Raw genomic sequence first — 22,700 nt, 5'->3', positions numbered from 1 at the left:
GAGGCTGTTGGATTTAGACAAGATTGTGCAAGGAAAGCATTTAGTACAGTGCCTAGCACAAAGAACACTCTTGATTTATGTTAGGCTGGTTCAATATTAATAGTATTATTATTTACTGATTAGCTTAACCTCATCCCCCTCAGGGCTAGTTGGATCTAAAGAAGGTTTTCCCCAGATTTCATGTAAGTCAAGATGATGATAGCATCTCACTTATCTAGGCCCAAGTTATAAAATTAAGATCCATGATTCAAAACTGGGCTTTGTTTAGAAGTTTCTTGGAAAATATTTGCTAGTCCTGCAAACAGCTGTGGTTACTTCTAAATAATTCACCTTGGTAGAAGATTAATGGTAATTCTTTTTTATATATTTTTGTTTAGTACCCCAACCCCATGGATAAAAATGTCATCTCAGTAAAAATCATGGAGGAAAAAAGAGGTAAGTTCTCTACAGTTTTTTCAGTAATGATCATTAAATGATAGTGATTTTTGTAAAGATGTGTGTATGTGTGTGTGTGGCCTATTAGGTTTTTTTTTAAAAAATTGTTCACCTGCAGTTTCTTCCATTATTAGTTTTTAAACAGGTATATTTCTGTACTTGAGGTGACTTAGAAAGGTGTGGCAGGATTTATGATAGTAAAAGGCCTGCTGATGCTTTTTGTCACTTTCTAACTAATAATTGATGACAACACTGAGCTATATATAATTGTAACTGCTAACATTTTTGAGCACTTAATATGTGGCAGGTACTCTTACTTTTATTAATTCATTTAATATTCAGAACAATGTTTGGGATAGGTGTTAGACTACTCATTTAATGAATGGAGAAACTGAGATACAGAGAAGTTAAGTGACTTGCTCAAGGTCACATGGCTGTAGCCTATTATATCATTTTGTAGATGGCAAAATGCATATGATTAAATACGAGATATGACTATAAAGTGATGGTTTATGGAATCACAACTACTTGGCAGTGTGGTTTAGCATTGACTAAATCAGGAGTTGACAAGCTATGGCTCATGCTGCCTGTTTTAGTAAATAAAGTTTGACTGGAACATAGTCACATTTGTTTACATGTCATCTATGACTGCTTCCTTACTACAACAGCAGAGTTGACCAGTTGCCACAGAGACTTTATTGCCCACAAAACTTAAATTATTTAGCATCTCATTCTTTGCAGAAAATGTTTACTGATTCCTGGTCTAGAGCATAGGAATCTCTTCTGTTCTGTGTTATCCCCATCTCCAGCAAAAACCATTATCAGTGTCAGTGTTTAAACTTGAGAACTGGGCAATGCAGGAAGCTGTGACAATGCACATAGTCAATGTACAAAGCTTTGGGGACACTGGGGCCTAGGTCCAGCATGCTCTTTACCCTTCTTAGGAATCATGAGATGCTACTGTTCATTGTGTGTGACTCTGAAGCCCTCTCTGTGCTTGGTAAACATAACTGCCTTTTGCTTGTGTATGCATTTTCTGTAATTCTATAACCATATAGATATATTAAAAATATTTTCTTATGTACCTACAGTGTGAGAGAAACTTGTTATTTGTCATGAGACAAACTGGATTCAAATCTTGATTTCATTACTACCTTGGTGACCTAACTTTTTGGAGCCTCAGTTTCTTCATCTGTCAAATGGGAAAATAATCTTGTTTTTAGGTTGTTATGAAGATCAAATGAGAGAACACTGTGCATATTCTAAATTGAAATGTTAATTATAATTTCTGTCATTGTCAGGGGCATCTTTGCCTTTGGGAGTGGCTAATCCATTTCGAGTATGTGTGCAGCAAACACCGGATGAGATGGCCAAAGGGAGGGCCAATGGGCAGAGGGGTTTGCACCCTATCAACAGCTTCTGGGCAGTCAGGGTTTTTACATCAAGGGTTGGGACTACTATAGCCAGAGCTTTGAGAAAACCTGTAACAGCATGGCTAAGTCACAGTGATTCACAAAGCAGAAGACTGCACTTCAGAGTTTATTCTTTTCTCTGCCTTTCTTTTTCTTAACTAACATTGTTTTTTACATCCCTGGCTTAATTCTGGAAACTTTACCGCCGAACAAAATGGTTGCAGTCCTAGTGTTACAGTAGGTAGCTAGTCAGGTATGAGCAGGACAGAAGAGGGCTTACACACACACAAACACACACACAAACACGAGGGCTTACACACACACAGAAGAGGGCTTACACACACATACACACAGAAGAGGGCTTACACACACATACACACAGAAGAGGACTTACACACACACACACAGAAGAGGACTTACACACACACACACACACACAGAAGAGGAAACACACACACACACAGAAGAGGACTTACACACACACACACACACACAGAAGAGGACACACACACACACACACACACACCCACCCACCCACCCAGGAGAGTTGGATGACCATCAGGTAACGGTCAGGCGGTTGTTAACTGTCTCTCTAAAGTAATAATTGGTCACAGCTGGCACCAGGCAAAGGCACGCTCCTAATAGATAGAAAACACCTGAAACTGATGATCAGCAGCTTCCTGATAAGATCTCAGGAGTTGGGAGATGTGATGTAAGACCCCGGATATATGCCAACGCGCGTAAAACCCCAAGTCGAAAGGTCAGACCACACGCTTGCCTTTCAGGTTGCCCGCTTGGCTATCTTCTAACTGGTACTTTCCTTCCTTTCATTCCCATTCTAAAGGAAGCAGAATAGCTTTTTCCTGTTTAGGAAAGTTTATAAAAAGAACAGGAATAGCCATTTCCTATTCTTTTTTAATAAACTTTCACTCCTGCTCTAAAACTTGTCTTGGTCCCTCCTTCTGCCTTATGCCCCTCAGTCGAATTCCTTCTTCTTCTGAGGAGGCCATAATTGAGGTTGCTGCAGAACCGTACAGGTTTGCTGCCGGTAACAATAGGAAGTCTACTCCCTTATGAGAGAGAAATGTGTCTAATATAATTAATTATGGGTTTAAATTTTGTAGCCAGAAATCTGTGCTTGAAAGTTTGGTACAAAAGGTAGCAGCATCAGGTTCTCCCCCTTTTTGTTGAAACATTCGCTTTGGAGTTGAGCAGGAGTCCCATTGGTCATCGTCATTGGAGTACTGACACGGATAGTCCAGAGCAGCGAAAGGTTGTGATTCTTTCATCCTTGACATTGGAGTGTGCATTCTGAGTTACTGTTGTACCTTTATTCCTTCATCCCAGATAAGGAATACCTGATTCGGCCCTGAAAAGTGTCAGGGAAACTGAATTTTGAGTTAAACATTTTCTGTAGGAATCTTGCAAATAGAAAATTGATACTGACTTTAAAAGATTCACTGCGGGAGGCTGAGGCAGGAGAATCCCTTGAACCCAGGAGGTAGAAGTTGCAGTGAGCCGAGACCGTGCCATTGCACTCCAGCCTGGGTGTCTCAAAAAAACAAAAACAAAAACAAAAAAAACCTCACCCCCGCAAGATTTATTGACACTAAGAAAAGAACACATTTCTTTAATTTTTTTTGTGTAAAAAAATTTCTTTTTTAGATGAATCAACAGGGGTCATCTACAGAAAGAGGATTGCAATCTGTCAGAACGTGGTTCCAGAAATTTTAAGGAAGGTAAGTTCATTTTAAAATGTAATCACAGTTGTAACATTGAGTAATTTTTAATAGTCATGAAAAGGAACAGCATTTTCTGATGTAAAGGAGCATTAGAAACTTCCTACTCCTTTTACCTCAGAACCTTCTGAGGAAGAAAGCTCTTTCTTATCCAACCTGACTTTTAGCAGATGCCACTGGAGATACTTTGTCTCTCTGTCTTGTGAAGAACTCTTAATGGACATAGAGATATTGTGCAGTTACTTTAAAGATACTTTTGGCATTTTGCATGAAGTGACTATCCAATCTGTTCATGATTAGAAATTACTCTTAGGTGAGAATGATCAGAAATGGGAAGAATGTAAATATTTAGTCTCATCTTTAATAAGAAAGAGAAAAACTTCAGTTTCTAATTCACTATCAGAGATAACAGTTATTTCCCAGAGTATAATGTTCTCCACACCCTCTGTAAGTCTTTATGTGTATTTCTCTAAAGTAATATCATTGATGATGAAATCTTCATGATAGCAAATTGTTTTCTCTCTTTGAAGTCCTTAAGCACTCTGGTGATTCTTTGTTGGAAAAAGGTGAGTGGAAATTTTTAATCACATTGCTTGACCCATAGAGGGATTTTCAGTGGGAGTCCTTTTAGAGCTATGAGGAAGTCAGAGGAAAGCATCTGGATACGCCCTTTAAACAGGTCTCAGAGGGTAGTTTCAACCTGAGAGAGATTCTGTGTGTGATGTTGTGTTAGTCCCTTCTCAGGCTACTAATAAAGACATACCTGAGACTGAGTAATTTATAAATAAAAAGAGTTTTAATGGACTCACAGTTCCACATGGTTGGGGAGGCCTCACAATCATGGTGGAAGGTGAAGGAGGAGCCCAGACACATGCTACATGGCAGCAGGCAAGAGAGCGTGTGCAGGGGAACTGCCCTTTATAAAACCATCAGATCTGGTGAGACTTATTCACTATCATGGGAACAGCACAGGAAAACCCGCCCCCGTGATTCAATTACCTCCCACTGAGTCTCTCCCATGACGTGGGGATTATGGGAGCTACAATTCAAGATGAGATTTGGGAGGGGACACAGCCAAACCATATCAGATGTGGAACCCAGCTTGGCTCCTGCTGATTAGCTTGCAAATTGCTGTGCTGTATGTGGAACAAATGGCAGCTTCCATCACTTCCTTATCATGAATTAAAAGACTGTCACATTCTTCAGTGTAATAAAGCTGATATGACAATGAAAATGAACTTTCTTTTATTTTCCAGATGGTAAAACTTGTTGCAGTGTAGCAGCAAATTATTACTGGCTTTTTCCAGAGTGTGTACCCTGCCTTTGCCCTATATACTCACTCTGAATCTATTATTTAAAAAGGCATTCAACTTTGTCTTGTATCTCAATTCTTAAATAATTTAAGGACACCTCTGACTTGTACAATTCTGCCTTTGTAGTTTTCCATGTCTTCACCTAGGAAACCATACATTTCTAGGTATTGGACAGAGTTTAAAATGAAGAAAATATTTTACCTGATATTGTTCTGCATGTGAGCTTGTAAGTGGGCTCGATTAGAATCCATCAATTTAAGAAGGCCATAACCAGCCTTAGAGGAGACGCGAAGGAGGCTGATAATTTGCTTAGTGTTTAGCAGTTAGGTAAATTAGGCCAGAGACTGTATAGCCTACAGAAATCCTGGGTCATTTGCATGTCCTCACCAGCACTTAGTAAGGTCATAGTATGTTTGATTATCAAAAACGTACAGCCACTGGTGAGCCATCATCCATGTATCAGGATTACTTGTCCTCTTGGTTATCCAAGACTGAGAGTAACTCTGGATGCAGTCATTATGTTGCCTGCTCTTCCTAAATTGAAAAAGCCATTTTCTTTCTGTTGGACAGGTGAGCATTTTGAAAGTACCCAATATTCAATTAGAAGAGGAGTCATGGCTCAATCCTCGGGAAAGAAACATGGCCATACGGAGTCACTGCCTTACGTGGACACAGTATGCATCCATGAAGGAAGAGTCTGTCTTCCGGGAAAGTATGGAAAACCCAAATTGGTAAGACTCGTGTGTGTATGTGTGTGTGTTTTGGTTGCAGGGATGGACACATGAGTACATACATTAAAAATCTGTGGTTCTATACTTACGACCACTGTTTATAACTCATACAAATTCCACATTATTAATTTTTTAATCACAGTAATTAATGAATTTTTTGCAAGGGAGGTCAGGAAATGATAGAGTTCACCTTCTGTCTCACCATCTCCCCCAATCCTGTTGTCTTTTTCACCCTCTTGAGAAGTAGTGAGTGTTATCAGTTTGCTGAATATTCTTCCAGACCTTAAAGAGATACCTTTAGATCCTTATATATATACTCATAGAGGCTGTATAGTATGGTTTTGTATATATTTTAAAACATATATTGTAAGTTATAAATTAGTTTGTAAATTGTGAGTTTTTAAATTGTGCACTTCTTTTTTTTTACTTAATGGAATGTTTCTGAGCTTAAACCATGTGAGATATATATATATATATATATATATATATATATATATATATATATATATATAAAACTAGCTTATTCCTTTATTGCATATAATTCAATCCTGTGACTATATGACATTTTATGTAGCTACTACTTTTTTGATAGACAGATGGTATCTAAGTTCTTTTTTACAAACAATATTACAATATTTGTGAAGCATATCTTCCTTGTATATGATCCTTTATGTTATATATGAGTTGTTTATCTAAAGTATATATATATACATTTTTTTTTTTTGAAATGCAGTCTTGCTCTGTCACCTAGGCTGGAGTGCAGTGGTGTAATCATGGCTCGGTGCAGCCTCAACCTCCTGGGCTCAAGTGATCCTCCCACCTCAGCCTCCTGAGAAGCAGGGACTACAGGCATGTGCTTCAGGAGATGAAGGTTTCAGGCATGTGTCACCATGCCTTGTTAATTAAAAAATTTGTTTTGTAGATACGAGGTCTCACTATGTTGCCCAGGCTGGTCTCAAACTCCTGGCTCAAGTGATTCTCCTATATCAGCCTCCCAAAGTGCTAGGATTCCAGGCGTGATCCACTGTGCCTGGCCTAGAGTAGAATTTTTTAATATCAGGTTTATTGAGATATTATTTGCATACAATAAAACTTACTTTTCTTAGTGTATAGTTCTTTGATTTTTGACAAATATATAGTTGTGCCACCACTGCCACAATTAAACTATAGAACATTTTAGATAGATTTAAAACAGTTAATATTACAAGACCAATCAATGGGGAAAGAATATTTCTTTCAACAAATGGTGCTGAGATAACTGGATATCCACATATGAAAGAATGAATTTAGATCCCTACTTCATGTAGAATACAAAATTAACTCAAAATAGATCAAATACCTAAATGAAAGAGTTAAAACTATAAGACACTTAGAAATAAACATGGGTATAAATCTTTGTCATCTTGGGTTAGGTAGTAATTTCTTAGATATGATAGCAAAAATTTAAGCAGCAAAATTAAAAATAGGTAAAATTGATGTCATCAATTAGAAACTTTTGTGTTTCAAGGGACACTGTCAAGAAGGTGAAAAACAGGCTGGGCGTGGTGGCTCTTGCCTGTAATCCTAGCACTTTGGGAGGCCAAGGCGGGCTGATCACTTGAGTCCAGGAGTTTGAGACCACCCTAGTCACATGGCAAAATCCCGTCTCTAAAAAATACAATTAGCCGGGTGTGGTGGCGCACGCCTATGGTTTCAACTATATGGGTGGCTGAGGCACGAGAATAGCTTGAACCCAGGAGACGAAGGTTTCAGTGAGTCGAGATCGCACCACGGCACTCTAGCCTGGGCAACAGAGCGAGACTGTCCCAAAAAAAAAAAAAAAAAAAAAAGACATACAATAACAAGGGTTGGTTGTGGATATGTGGAGAAATTAGAACCCTTACATGCTTCTTATGGGAATATAAAATGGTGCAGCTGCTTTGGAGAACAGTTTTTCAGATCCTCAAAAAGTTAAACGTAGAATTACCACTTGACCCAGCAATTTCACTCCTAGATACTACAAGAAAAATGAGAAAATATATGTCCACACAAAAACTTGTACAAAACTTTCATAGCATTATAATAGCCAGAATGTAGAAACAAGCCAATGTCCATCAACTGATAAATATGTAGCCCAATGTAATGTATCCACAAAATGGAATATTATTTAGCTACAAAAAGGAATGGAGTGCTGATTCATGGTTAAACATGGACAAATTTTGAAAATCTGCTAAATGAAAGAAGGCAGTTACAAAAGGCCACATATTGTATGGGTCCATTTATTTGAAAAGTCCAGAATGTGTAAATCCATAGCGACAGAATGTAGATTATTAGTTTCCATGGGTTACAGGGAGAGGAGAGTGATGAGTGACTGCCAGTGGGTACGGAGTTTCTTTTTTGGGGTGATGAAAATGTCCTGGAATTAGTGTTGATGGTTGCAGAACTCTGCGAATATACTAAACCTCACTGAATTGTGTACCTTAAAAGGGTGAATTTTATGGTAAGTGAATTATATCTCAATACAGAAAACGATATAGCTGATTCTCAAGACATGCATACTTTTATTAGTTTATATAGTGTTTTAGTTTGCCTGCTATAACAAGAATACCATAGACTGTGTGGTTTACACAGTAAACATTAATTTCTCACAGACCTGGAGGCTGGGAAATCCACCATCTAGGCACTGGCCTTTCCAGTGTCTGGTGAAGGCCATATTTTTGGTTTGCAGATGCTGCCTCCTCATCATTGCCTCACATGGTGGATAGAGTGAGTTCTAGTCTTGGTTTCTTTTTATAAGGACACCAATCCCAAAATGCAGTCTCTAACTCATGACCTCATGAAAACCTAATTACCTCCCAAAGTCTCAGTCTCCTAGTACCATCCCGTTGTAGGTTAAAGTTTCAGCACACGAATTGGGGGTGGCAGGGGAGGGCACCGACATGCAGTCGTAACGTACAGATTCTGTCACTTTGCCTTCCAATGTGTTAATATGCACATTTTACACTGATCAACAACGCATGAGCGTATTCATTCCCTTACAACAGCGTCAGCACTTATTCACATGCTTTTTAACTTTTGCCAGTATAATGGGTGAAAAATGATTAATTTTTTTGAGATACATTTAAAAACAAGTAAAATATAAGCACTAAATGTTAATAGTGATTATTGCTGTGAACTGTGGTTGCTGTGAACTGGATAATTATCTGTGTTTTTTGTTATTATTCTGTGTGGTTTGAATTTTTTATTATATACGTATCATTTTATGGAAATAGTAAAGCCCTCAAGCCCAAACAACTATAAACCAAAAATTTAAAATCCATTCTTAAGCCCAAACCCTTGTCCAAATCATTACTGCTCTCCATAACTTTGGTCCTGTAGTGATAATTTTAGGATGCTGCAGCAGCCCGCTGAGTGGGTGTGAAAGCCATGTCTTATTGGCATCAGAGGTGGGCTTGCTCTGAACCACCCGCTAGTTTTTCTTTCTTAGTCTCTCTCATGATAAGAGTTTCACATAGGGCATAGATGTTTGGGATTAAGTGTAAAGGCTGTGGCCAGAGAATAGAGCTCCTTTCTTTGTATGTAGAAATAGCAAAAGGATGGAATTGGCTGATTTTGTGCAAAAAAAATCATTTCATCTACTTCGTGTTAGCCTTAATTTTTGCACATATTTGAGCTATTAGCTAGTCTTAAAAGGTGAACTAAACTTTCATCTGTGATACGTAAAATGACAATTAGCTCTGAAAATCCAGGGAGGACATCCTTTAGGAACAATTTTCCTTTGAGTGTTTTTCAAAAATTATTTTAAAATAGTCATTCTGATTCTAGAAACAATAATGCATGTGTCTTGTAAGAAAACCAGTTCTGAGAAAAAAAGGAAAATTAATCATACCTGGAGATATTGTTTGTTTACATGATTTTCTTGGTCTGTTCCTAATTGAAACTTAGGTTGTTTGTTTTTGCTCTTACAAACAGTGTTGTGATGAAAGTCTCTATGATTACATATTTTCCCACTTATTCTGTTACCATTTAAGGTAGATTGAGCAAAGTGAGATTTCTTGGTCAAAGGTTGTATGCATTTTATATTTTGGTACATATGACCAGACTTCTGTATAAGAAGGTTTGACCAGTTAAATTTTTTTTTTCTTTCTTTGGTTTGTTATGTTCCAGTCCTCTCCAAAACACTACCTTTTCTATCATTGACACAGCAGGCTAACATTTATTGATGCCTACTATGTCAAGGTCAAAGCTATATCCTTCATGTGTATTCTTTGGAGGCTTAGGTTAAATAACTTGCCCAAGGTGATACAGTCAGTAGATTGCTAAGCCAAGATACGAATGCAGATATTGTAGACTCCACCTTGAGCACAGTGGTGAGGCAGGAATATGAACATTTACAAAGGATGGGTTTATCTTGTTCTGTAGAGTGCTTTGGATCCCAGGTATGAAGAATGGGTTTTGTCCCTTCAGCAACAAGCAGCCACAAAAAGGTTTCTGATTAGGGGTTGATATGCTGAAAGCTGGGATCCACATTCCAGAGAACTTATGTTTCCTTAGCTCTTGACATGGATTTAGAAAGGCATTTAGGCAGACATTCTAAATAAATGGGTAATGGGATGGGGGGGGGGAATCTAAGAAAGATTCATTATTACTTTAATTTCTTCCCTTTGCTAAGGAAATATGAGAGTAATGGCTAGCCACTGCACCCAGAATAGGGACAAGTTTTTTTTAAAGGGAATAAAAAAGCTGTCAGGGCTACTAAGTGTAAAATTAGACTTTCAAGCTGTGTGTTGGTTAGCAGGTGTGGGTGTGTGACTAGAAACCAGATGTCACTCTGTCCCTGTGCATGGCCTGTTGGCTCAATTCAGAGATGGGCTCAGAATAAGTTTCCTTTAGAAACTAAGCCTTGCTCTATGTCCTCTTTACATAGATCTGATTTTGGCTTCCCACTGACATCTCTACAGTTGTGGCATCTTCTTGGGTGAGAGAACTACATTGGGCTTTCCCCCATCTGTACTGTCACACAACTGGATAGCTCTAATATGCTTTCTTCCTTCACTGATTTTATCCGACATTGTCTTCCTGTAGTTTTTTATGGAATGGAATTTCTATTCTCTCCATAATAGGTATGGGAAGATAGGGTGATGTCCTGTTTCTCACTCATCTGACTCTCCCAGAACCCAGATTGGCACTCCATGCCTCAGGGAAGCCCTCCTGTACTTACTTTATCCCTCCTCCTGTATCAGTTAGGCTGCCTTGTGCTGCAAGTAGCAGAAACCCTGACTCAGACAATACCAGCCATCCCTTACATGTGTTTACTATGTGCAGGCTCTGCTCTAAGTGCTTGATGTATGTATGTATATGTGTGTGTGTAAATGTGTGTCTATATTTAATCCTCATAATACCCATGTGAGGTTGGAACTATTATCTTTGTTTTACAGACTGAGGCTAGAGATGTCAAGTGACTTGTATGAAGTAAGATGGCCAGTAAGTGGCAGCACCAGATTCAAACATGGGCTGATTAGCTTTAGAATCTGAGCGGTTGGCAGTGACACTGCCCTTCCTCTCACTAAGGAACTGAATTATCTCATAGCCAAGTGGGCAGTATTTCCATAGCTCTTATTCTTTTGGCTCTACCTTTCTCTGTATGTCCACTTTTTTTTTTTTCAAGTTTGGATTCCTCATGACTGTCAACATCATCTAGGATCAGCATACTAATTTGTCCACATTTAATGAGAGAAAGAGCTATGTAGAGGAGGGAACCTGTCTCCTAGCCGTGAGGAAAAAAGCCCTTCACCTGATGGTGATTGAGTCAACTTAGAACACCTGCTCCCCCAGACCAATCAGCGTGTTCAGAGGAATGATATAGGTGTATTGGCAGATCCAGTCAAGATCTGCCCTTGGAGCTGGGGATGAGGTCATCTCCCTCTGAAGCACATGGGCTGCATGGGGGATGGGTAGGCACCTGAACAGAAATAATTGGGACATAGTAGAAGGGGACTCAGCACACCTTTTTTCCTCTTCATGTTTTCTTGGCACTATGTTGCCCATTGTCTTTATTTTGCTTTGGAAGTAATGGAAACTCACTACTGCAGATGATTACAGGGATATTTCTGTACCAGTGATCAGGCCTCCTAAGGGATAGGAACCAGGAATTGGAAAGCCAGCAAGGCCTAAGGCAGCCTCATAGTCTCTTATTTTTCTGTGTCTGGCTATTTTGTCTAGTAATTTACAGATCTGCTTTATTTACACAGCCAACCTGACTCCCTCCAGGCCTGCACAGGGTCTCTCCTCTCATGTCCTATGCCACAGTAACTGAGTAGGCATCTGCGTTTAGAATCCTACCTCTGCTCCAGGCATGGCTCAATACCTATGATCCCCGTACTTTGGGAGGCCAAAGTGGGAGTATCTTGTGGCCAGGGGTTCGAGACCAGCCTGGTGACATACCAAGACTTTGTCTCTACAAATAATAAAATAATTAGCCGAGCATGGTGCCACATGCCCGTAGTCCAGCTACTCAGGAGGCTGAGGTAGGGGGATCGCTTGAGCCTGGGTGGTCAAGGTTACGGTGAGCTGTGATCCTGCCATTGAATTCCAACCTGGGCAACAGAGCAAGACCCCTGATATGGTTTTGCTGTGTCCCCACCCAAATCTCATCTTGAGTTGTAGCTCACACAATTCCCATATGTCATGGAAAGGACCCAGTGGGAGGCAATTAAATCGTGGGGGCAGGTCTTTCCCATGCTGTTCTTGTGATAGTGAATAAGTTTCACGAGATCTGATGGTTTTATAAAGGGGGGTTCCCTGGCACAAGTTGTTTTTTTTTTTTTTTTTTTGCCTGCTGCCATGTAAGACGTGCCTTTTGCCTTCCACCATGATTGTGAGGCCTCCTCAGCCGTGTGGAACTGTGAGTCCATTAAACTGCTTTCCTTTATAAATTACCCAGTCTCAGGTATGTCTTTATCAGCAGCATGAAAATGGACTAATACAACCTCTGTCTCAAACAAAAAAAGAGGAAAAAGAAGAATTCTGCCTCTGAAACTGTAACTATGTGCCCTTGTACAATTTGTGTCACTTCTCTACTCCTCGGTTTCTTCATCTGTATGATGGGAATGATAACCCTTTCCCAGAGGGTGGTTGTATGAATTAAATGAAGTCGTACATAGAGAAAGCTTAAAATAGTGCCAGCCCATAGTGGTCAGCAGATATTAGTGTTTTGTATTGTTACTTTTACAGTTGTTATTTTCAAATAAAAATTCTGATAACTTTTGATTCTAATTCTCAGAATGTATTTAATATAGAAACAGTGTTTGTAATGATTTACTGTTACACTGCAGAAATATGTTCATTTTGGAGTTTTGCATTCCCTCAGTACACATCTTTGGGGCTATGAGTGCCTCAATTTGAGAGGCATGGGACTGGGAAACTTGTATTTTAGTTTCGGAGTGAAATTTAAGCTCTGGAGAGAATAGTATTCAGGGTCAATGCAAGCAATTGGCGTGGACTGAATCTGCTCACATTTCTGGTTTTCTTCTAGGTTCATGCAGTGATCTTGGCAGTTGTAGATTCAGGGGCATCACATAGGGTCCTCTGATGCACTGCTTGAATGTGTAGAATGAGAGATGCCATGCTCATGCTCTATTTTGCCTTAAGACACTTGGGCCAAATCAGAAAAAAGAAAAGTGAATCTTAAGCTGAAAAGAGGAAAAAATTAAAGTCAGCTTTTGTGGGAATATGCTTTATTATGTAGAGCAGGACACACGCATTTACTTTGGAAAATGGAGACTGAAGTGTATTGTTTTAGACTTTTCAGAAGGAAGAAAAAAGTCATGGTTTTTACCCTCCAAAACCTTATGTTCTGAGATAGGTTTGTTAATTTCTTATCTTGTGTTTGTGTCTGTTCTTTAAAATATATGTATTTGTGAGTTTCTGGTTCTTATTTATTACCCTTTTCCTCTTAATAGGTATTTGTTATGCCATGTGGGAATATAATTGACATGCATTTGATTTGGTTTTAGTAATTGACATTTGCTTTATCCGAGTACTGCAATGTAATTCTGGAAGATAATCACCTAGTAAAAGCATTTTCTTCAGCTTTACTCTTCCAGCATATGTGTTTTTATGCTAAGTAAAAACTTTCTGGTATCTTCAAGTTACTACCATCAATGGAGACCTATTCACGATGTTGTCAAACCGGGTTTTTCCTGCATTTGAGTAACAAGATTATTCTTCTACACTTAGCACAGCATCTCAATGGCCATGTCTTCAGCTTTCTATGTCTAAAAGCTTCTGCTTATCCTCTGCTGCTTATTTTTGACATTAAAAACGCTCAGCCAGGCTGGGCACAGTGGCTCATGCCTGTAATCCCAGCACTACGGGAGGCCGGGAAAGGTGGAAAAGCAAAAGCTCTCCCAGGGCCCTGCATAGGCCCATGGCCAGGTTGGAGGCTGGCTCTTTGTCTCCAGGTGCTTATAGCCTCATTGCATGAAAACCATTTTAGGGCCCCATTTGGCCCACCCTCTCCTGGGCAGAGTGGTCGGGCATAGCTGGGCCATGGCAGTGTGTCAAGACTTGATGAAGGGGCCGGGCACGGTGGCTCATGCCGGTAATCCCGGCACTTTGGGAGGCTAAGGCAGGCAGATTGCTTGAGCCCAGGAGTTCCAGACCAGCCTGGGCAACATGGAGAAACCCTGTCTCTACTAAAAATACAAAAATTAGCTGGGTGTGGTGGTGTGTGCCTGTGGTCCTAACTACTTGGTGGGGCTGACTGAGGTGGAAGAATTGCTTGAGCCTGGGAGGCGGAGATTACAGTGAACCCAGATCGCACCACTGCATACTCCAGCCTGGGTGACAGAGAGTAAGACCATGTCTCAAAAAAAAAAAAAAAAAAAAAAAAAAAAAAAAGCAAAAACAAGCTCAGCCTAGTGAAGTGTGTGTTAATAATTTGAATATATCCCTCGTGGAATATAGTAAAAAACAAGTCAAAATCAAACTTAAACACAGATTACATTAATAAGATGAGAAACTGTTCTTTTTTTTTTCTTTTCCTTTTTTTTTTAGACAGGGTCCCTCTGTTGCCCAGGCTGGAGTGCAGTAACACAATCACAGCTTACTGCAGCCTTGAACTTCGGGGCTCAAGCAATTCTGCCACCTCAGCCTCTGAGTAGCTGAGATATAGGTGTGTGCTACTATGCCTGGCTAATTTTTTTTTCTTTTTTGTAGAGACAGGGTGTCACTGTGTTGTCCAGCCGGTCTTGAACTCCTGGCCTCAAGTGACCCTCTTGCCTTGACCTCCTAAAGTGCTGGGATTCCTGGCGTGAGTCTCTGCGCCTGACCACCACTATTGTTGGGTCAATACATTTTCATTACTACTGAAATTACTCATGAATATTCTTCACTCTCTAATAGATATGGATACAACTTTTTAAATGTTTTATTTTTGAATTTCTGGATTAAAACATCCTAAGTCTCAAGTGTTCATCTGAAAAATCACAAATAGTATAATTTGCATGTGCTGAGGGCTAATTGGGCATATTTTTTGGTGTGTCCCATTTTTTCACCCTGCTCTAGAGTCTTTTTGGTTTTTTTTCCATGAGTAAATTTGGTAGTCTGGTGACTTCTGTGTGTTTTTAAGATTGGCACTGGCATTTTTGATTGACCTCCATACCTGCTTTTACTGAAGTATTAAAACACTCTGGCTCTGCTGACTTAGGAATTATTTCTAAGCCCAGTCCTGGAGCTAAAGGGCTTGAGGGTGTAGTTAACTAATAGCCTAAATAAATACTACTGTATTCGTCCCAAAACATGACTCCCTCTGCTCATATTGACCTTGATTTCCAGTGCACCAGTGGATAATCAAACAATTAGCAGAAAGCACCACCAATTATGAAGAGCCAAGCAGTGAGGCCTTTTCTATACAAATATAATGATCTGGGCTGGAGCTTTATTTTTGGCTTAATAAGACTGCCCTCCAAAAGATACTCATTTGCCATTTGATGTTTGTGTTCATATAATCAGAGTCTCCTCTGTTTTTGTATCCTGTACTAATTGTTTTGTGGTGGCTGTGCACTGAGGTCACAGTTTACCACTGTATCCCCTGTATGTAGCACAGTGCTTGGCTCCCAGAAGATGCTTCATCACCATCTGTCTAATGAATGATGAATGAAAATCTGTAAAGGGGATGCAGACAGTACTTGTGGGGTGAAATGGGAATGGCAGGGTCAGGGGGTTGTGGGTAGGAAAGGAAAAGAGAAGGAATTTGCTGCAGGGTAAGTGCAGGGGGGAAGCCCAGTAGGATTTGGTAGGAAATGCCATGTAGAGAGAATCTCTACATTGAGCCAGTAATATGGGAGCTTCTCTTCTTGTTTCTGCTTGGTCATTTTATGTGCTCTTTGACTCTGGGAAAAGGGATAAAGCTGGCCTGAGTTCCCTCACAGAGTGATGTGAAGACTTAATAAGATAAAAAATAGACATGCTCTGCGCATTTATGAAGCACCGAATAAATGTAAGTTGTTAGAACTAATGGGATTAAATGTTGTTTTCAAAGTGTGGTGACTGTTTAAAGTTACTAATTTTGAAAAGTAGAGTAAGCTGTTTTGTTGAAAAGGGAAATGATAATTGAGCTAGAAACAATCATGTTTAGCCAAGAGAGCATTCGATGACATAAGTAGGAGCTTTTGAGATACAGTCCGACACTGCCTACAACATTTCAGTCTATGGCAGACCGCATATATTAAGGAGGTACCATAAGATTATATTGGAGCTGAAAAAGTCCTGTTGGCTAGTAAAGTCATAGTCATCTTAATATCATAGCGTGATGCATTACTCATGTGTTTGTGGTGATGGCAGTGTAAACAAACCTACTGTGCTGCCAGTTGTGTAAATGTGTAGTGTATACAATACATAATACTTGATAATGGTGTATTAGTACATAATACTTGATAATGGTGTATTAGTCCATTTTCATACTGTTATCAAGAAATAACTGAGACAGGGTAATTTATAAAGGAAAGAGGTTTAGTTGACTCACAGTTCCACATGGCTGGGGAGGCCTCAGGAAACTTACAATTATGGCGGAAGGTGAAGAAGAAGCAAGCACCTTCTTCACAAGGTGGCAGGAGAGAGATAGAGTGCAGGGGAAACTGCCACTTTTAAAACCATCAGATCTCGTGAGAACTCTCTCACTGTCAGGAGAACAGCATGGGGGAAACCACTCCCATGATCCAATCACCTCCCACCAGGTCCCTCCCTTGACACATGGGAATTACAATTTGAGATGAGATTTGGTGGGGACACAGAGCCAAACCATATAAATGGTAATAAATGACTGTGTTACTGGTTTATGTAATTACAATACCATTTATTGTTGTTTTAAAGTGTACTCCTAACTTATAAAATATTTTAAAAAGTTAACTGTAAAACAGCCTTAGGCAGGTACTTTAAGTGGTATTCTGGAAAGCATTGTTATCATAGGAGATGGCAGCTTCATGTGTGTTATTGCCCCTGAAGACTTTCCAGTGGGATAAGATATGGAGGTGGGAGACAGTGATATTGATGATCATGACCCTGTGTAGTCCTAGGCTAATGTGTGTGTTTTTGTGTTTTTAACAAAAACATTTTAAAAGTAAAAAATTAAAAATTGAAAAAAGTTAATAGAATAAGAATATAAAAGACAATATTTTTGTACAGTTATGCAATGTGTTTGTGTTTTAAGCTAAGTGTGATTGCAAAAGAGTGAAAAAGTTAAAAATGAAAACTTTTGTAAAGTAGAAAAGTTACAATAAGCTAAGGTTAATTTATTATTGAAAAAAGAAAAATTTTAAAAATAAATTTAGTGTAGTCTAGGTGTACAGTATTTATAAAGTCTACAGCAGTGTACGGTAATATCCTAGACCTTTGCATTGACTCACCACTCACTCACTGACTTATGCAGAGTGACCTCAGTACTGCAGGCTCCATCATTCATGGTAACTGTGTATCATTTTGTATAAACATGGTATATATCTTTTATACTGTACTTTTACTGTTCCTTTTCTATGTCTAGATATGTTTAGATACACAAATACCACTGTTGAAGTTGCATACAGTATGCGGTATAGTGACATGATGTGCAGGTTTGTAGTCTAGGAACAATAGGCTATACCATCTAGCCTATGTGTGTAGTAAGCTATACCATCTAGGTTTATGCAAGTACACTCTATGATGTTTGCACAACGATGAAGTTGCCTAATAATGCATTTCTCAGAACATATCTTCATTGTTAGGTGATACACAATTGTATCTTAGTGGATGCCTGCTGACATTGTTTTTCATCCTCCTTTTCCTTTGAGTTGTTTTGAGTTGTATATTGGCCCAAGATTCAGGGGCGGAGTTAAAAATGTAGATTCACCTTGGTAATTCTAGTTTTGTATCCCTGGGCTGGCTCATGAAAATCGACATTTTTAAAGTTCTCCTGATGAATCTGTTGAGTAGCTAGATTTGGAATCCCTGATAAATAGTAAGTATCCCATGGTCCCAGCGGTAAGCAAACATACAGCTGGCAGCCCTTTTGGAACTTCATTTTTTGCAAAATTCTTGTTAATCTTATAAAGCATGATTGGTTAATATTCTGGCTATCTAGCAAACACTAAACACTTTTCAGTGGAAACACCTGCTGAAAAGTCAAAATTCATATGAAGGCTCTACTGAATTTATGCAAGAAGAATGGAAATAAGGGATGAGGAGGGGAGACTTCAGTAAGTATGATTAGTGTCAAAACTATATTGCATTTTCTGCTCTTAGGAAACACAGATGCCAGTTAAATTTTTTTCTTTTGTTTGGTTAGCTTTTGTAGCTATAGGAAATAAAGAATTTTGGTATTAAAAATTATGATACTTTATTAACCAGGCATTGAGATAATGCAGAATAACCTAAAGATCTCGAGACAATAGAGAGGAACCTGGTGACAATCTAGACTCAGGGTCTACGTCCTCCACTGGGCAGACAATCAGCACCAGCTGTGAGTGGGATGCATGCACTGTTGGGCCTGATATCCCAAGACAAGCCTCCACCTAAGCTAGTTTACAAACCATTGTGTAATTTGAAGCTTCGCCATCAACTCAGGATGCCCGTAAGCTTTCACTGAATAGACACTTTTCTAGGTAACAGGGTTGTGGGAAGGGACATGGGATCTGAGGTTAACTGTGTTAATAGTGGCCCTGTCACTTATTTTTATATGACCATAAGTAAGTTTGCCTCTTGGAACCTCAGTTTTTTTAATCTGTAAACTCGGGTTAATATTATATACCTTATAAGGCTGTTGTGAGAATTAACTGAAAAGCATGTATATAAAAAACTTAATACAATGCTTTACCACAATAGGCTATGAAAATATGTTAACTGTTATTATTAATAATCAGTTCTTTTCTTTTTTGAGACAGGGTCTAGCTCTGCTGCCCAGACTGGAGTGCAATGGCGTGATCTCGGCTCACCACAACCTCTGCCTCCTGAGTTCAAGCAATTCTCCTGCCTCAGCCTCCCGAGTAGCTGGGTTTATAGGTGTATGCCACCACACCCAGCTAATTTTTTATATTTTTGGTAGACATGGGGTTTCATCACGTTGGCCAGGCTGGTCTCAAACTCCTGACCTCATGATATGCCTGCCTCAGCCTCCCAAAGTGCTGGGATTTCAGGCGTGAGGCATATTAATGATCAATTATTAAATACCATGTTTTAAGGGACAGAGCCAGACTGTCCTGAAATGTATACTTGTACTAACCTGCTGAGCCTCTGAGATTCTATCATTTAATTTATTTCTTAGTGTTATGGCATACCCTGTTGATACTCATTGTTAATAATTTAGGTAACAACCTGTTGGTTTCTGGGATGGGTTAGCAGAACAGCTCAGAGGGAAAGCGCTTAGGAGAGGAGGTCAGAGAAGGATGGTAGAATGTTTGGTTTCACAGTGCAGAGTGTGGGGTAGCAGGGTGGGACAGGAGTCTGGGAAGTTGGGAGGCTTCTGTTCCAAGAGCTTTGAATGTTAAAACTGGGGTGGGGAAGGGGTTCATTCCCTTAATTGCCAAGTGGTTTATGGTGATTGAGTTCCACCTAGAAGTTAATGAATTACAGAGTCTTGGAGTTGCCTCGGGCTGGATTTTCACAGTGGTTATTTGACTTCTCAGCCACTGTGCTTTTTGTTTTTTTTTTTTACTTTAAATTGGAATAATAATGGTGGTTGTAGTAGAACAGCATAATTATTACTAATGTTAGTACTGTTTACTCACATTTGTTGAGTGCTTACACATAGTACTTTGAGTGCTTTCCGCATATTGCCTTATTCAACCTTGTGAGAACTCATGAAATAGGTATTATTAACCCCATTTTAGAGAAGAGCAAACTTCACAGAGCTTCAGGAACTTACTACGTGGGTGGGTAGGCAAGCTAAAACAAGATGTGAATGTAAATGGTCTCATTCCAGGAGCCGCGCCTTCGTTCCCTGTCTTAAAGGCATGTATATGTATATATAGTGTGTGTGTGTGTGTGATTTTACACGTATAAATACACATGTTCGTGTTAAGGCTGAAACTACATAGCGTGTATTGAGAGCTCTGCAAATTGCATTGGTTTTCTGTGGAGGCAGTTATGTAAATGGGTTCAGACAGACAGCATGGGAGAGACTACATAGTCTGCCATCCTGGAGCAGCAGTGAGTCAAGAAGTCTCTGCAGCAGCAGCAGAGCCAGGGAGTTGGTCAGGAGTGAGTGAGCAGTCTGACTTGAAGACCCGTGTTTCCTTTGGGACCGTTATTTCTGTGTGCTTACAGGAGAATGCTAAAAACATGATTAGAACTGAGGTCATCACAACAAGAGTATCTGCGGAAGCTTTTTATCCCCCTCAAAGACACTTTAATTAGATTCCCATCATGAAAACAATTAGGCAAGATTTGCCATACCTAACCAGTCAATAATTCAAGGACAGGATCTCATTAAGAGCTTTTGCTTTCCCGGAAACTGCCGTTTTGAGGATTCAGCACTGGTGACTGCGTGCTCTGGGGATTAATTCCTGATCCATATTTCCCCTGAACTTTTTTATTTTCTCAAATCCAGAAGAAAACAAATTTTTAAATGACTGTATAAGCTGCCCTTCATTTTCACAAAGGTGTTCTGGGATTTGAGTTGTGCTTGCTCTGTCACAGTTCCATTGGTTTTTGTCTTGAATTATACCCACTAAGTGGACAAAGCAAGAGATGGGACTCAGATACAGGCACTGCTTGAGTGGGTGAGCCTCACTCTCAGATTTTGTAGGTGGCTCATCCCACAGTCAGGTGAAGGTTGTCTTCTGTTGACCTGAGCCGGTGGAACTCCTATGATATCTGGTTCATTTTCCATGACACAAGTATTGAGATGTATTATATATTTCTTGCCTTTGCTTCTTCACTTTCTCTTCCCTATACTCCCTCCATCTCTTCATTCTTTCCTTCCTAAATGTATTATTGATTTCCTACCATGCGCTAGTCTTTGCAATTGAAATTGAGGATTCAATGAAGAAAAAATAGATACAACCATTTAGAAAAACATTTGGCCTGATCTGTTAAAGTTGAAACTGTGCATGTGCTATGGCCCAGGTAATTGACTGCTGGATACTCCAGAGATACTTGTGCACATATATATCTGGTTACATTATAAGCATTTTCATAACAGCACTGTTGATAATAGCCATAAACTGAGTCCATTCTAAATATCTTCTGTAGAGTGGATAATTTGGAGTGTTTTCAATCAGTAGAACACTATGTAGCAATGAAAATGAACAAACAACAACTACATGCAACATTGTGGATGAGTCTTATACACATAGGACTGAGCACATGGGCATTATTCACCCTGCCTTAATAGGCAGTGACATGATCAGTGTGTGCTTAGGAAGTTGACTTTTGTCAGTACGGAGTTTAGGGAATTCATGCTGGAGACAGGGACCCCATTGGGAGGCACTTTGCAATGGTCCTGGAGAGAGAAAATTCTATGCCAAGCCCAGGCAGTAGCAGTAGCAAGGAAGAGAGTAACATGGATTGTTGAGGGACATTACAAGCGAAATAAGCACAATCAGGTGACTTACTGGATGTTTAGATTGATTCTAGAGAGGGGACCATCTAACATGTTGCTAAGATTTCTAATCTCGTGGACTAGAAGAACAGTTGTGTCATTCACTAAGAACAGAGGAAGACTAGGATTTTGAGGTGATAGCTAATGAATCCTCATGACATTAAGCTATGTGACCTTGGGCAAGTTATTTAACATCTCTTTACCATAGTTTCTTCATGTATAAAAGAGAGAAAATAATTTTCAAAGCATAGCAACCTCAGAAGGTAATACAATGTCTGATATAGAATGTACACTGTTACGATACGGGGTTTCCAGGAGTAAGTATGACCCTGAATTTGTAATATCATAAATGTGATGGAGAGTCCTCTCTGTAGGCTTCTCAGAGATGAAAGACAGGTGAAGGAAAACTTGAGTCATCCTTATATGTCTTGAGGATGATGAAACACTATGTACTTCAAGTACAGGGTGGGGAGAAAGTCTTAAGACACAAGCTACAAAGAAACGAGATTACATAACGTGGGAAAACGAAAGCCAAGAGGTGATTTAACAAGACTTTAAATGAAGAGCAAGCCAGAAGTTAGCAGGTACTGTTGCTGAAAATGGTTTAAAAGGCACAGCCATTTATAAAATGCTTTATTTATTTATATAAAAGTGATACTCAGGGTCTTATTACTCAATAGACTTTTTGGTGATGGCCAAAGGAATACATATTTTTTAAATAGAAAATTTATAAACCACTAAAAAGAACAAAGCAAGTAAATAACATATAATTCTAATGCCCTAATGTTAACATTTTAGCTCTGTTCACTTACTCATCTGTCCATCTGTCCGTCTGTTCATCCGTCCGTCTGTCCATCCATCCATCCATCCATCCGTCTTTTTTTTTTAAATGAAGCTGAAATTAAACCATGTGTTGTGTAAACTGCTGTGTTTTGCACAGAACTTAGATGGAGATTAATTCCAGTGTGAGGGATTTAGGTTAGCTGTTTGTAGTAAGAAGAGTGTCTGATGTGCTTTAT

At 39.4% G+C, this 22,700-nt stretch overlaps 1 protein-coding gene across 5 annotated transcripts in view; it reads left to right on the top strand.

Annotated features, from left to right (window-relative positions):
* PRELID2 (PRELI domain containing 2) overlaps window positions 1–22,700 on the top strand; it is a 130,998-nt gene that overhangs the window by 11,828 nt on the left and 96,470 nt on the right. For 3 of the 5 annotated variants that reach the window (XR_010157355.1, XM_063811550.1, XM_003310887.6), the window contains exons 2-4: window positions 378–435; window positions 3,513–3,586; window positions 5,470–5,630. Coding sequence is in view for 4 of the 5 variants with exons in the window: in XM_063811550.1 (XP_063667620.1) it covers window positions 378–435; window positions 3,513–3,586; window positions 5,470–5,630 (293 nt within the window). In the remaining variant the exon portion in view is untranslated. Of the gene's footprint in view, window positions 1–377; window positions 436–3,512; window positions 3,587–4,116; window positions 4,153–5,469; window positions 5,631–22,700 lie in introns of all 5 variants that reach the window. The other 2 variants (XM_009449882.4, XM_001155985.6) reach the window with 1 other exon arrangement.

Source organism: Pan troglodytes, chromosome 4, assembly GCF_028858775.2.
Source record: "Pan troglodytes isolate AG18354 chromosome 4, NHGRI_mPanTro3-v2.0_pri, whole genome shotgun sequence".
NCBI classification, from domain to species: Eukaryota; Metazoa; Chordata; class Mammalia; order Primates; family Hominidae; genus Pan; species Pan troglodytes.
This window is presented reverse-complemented; position numbering and strand designations above follow the sequence as displayed.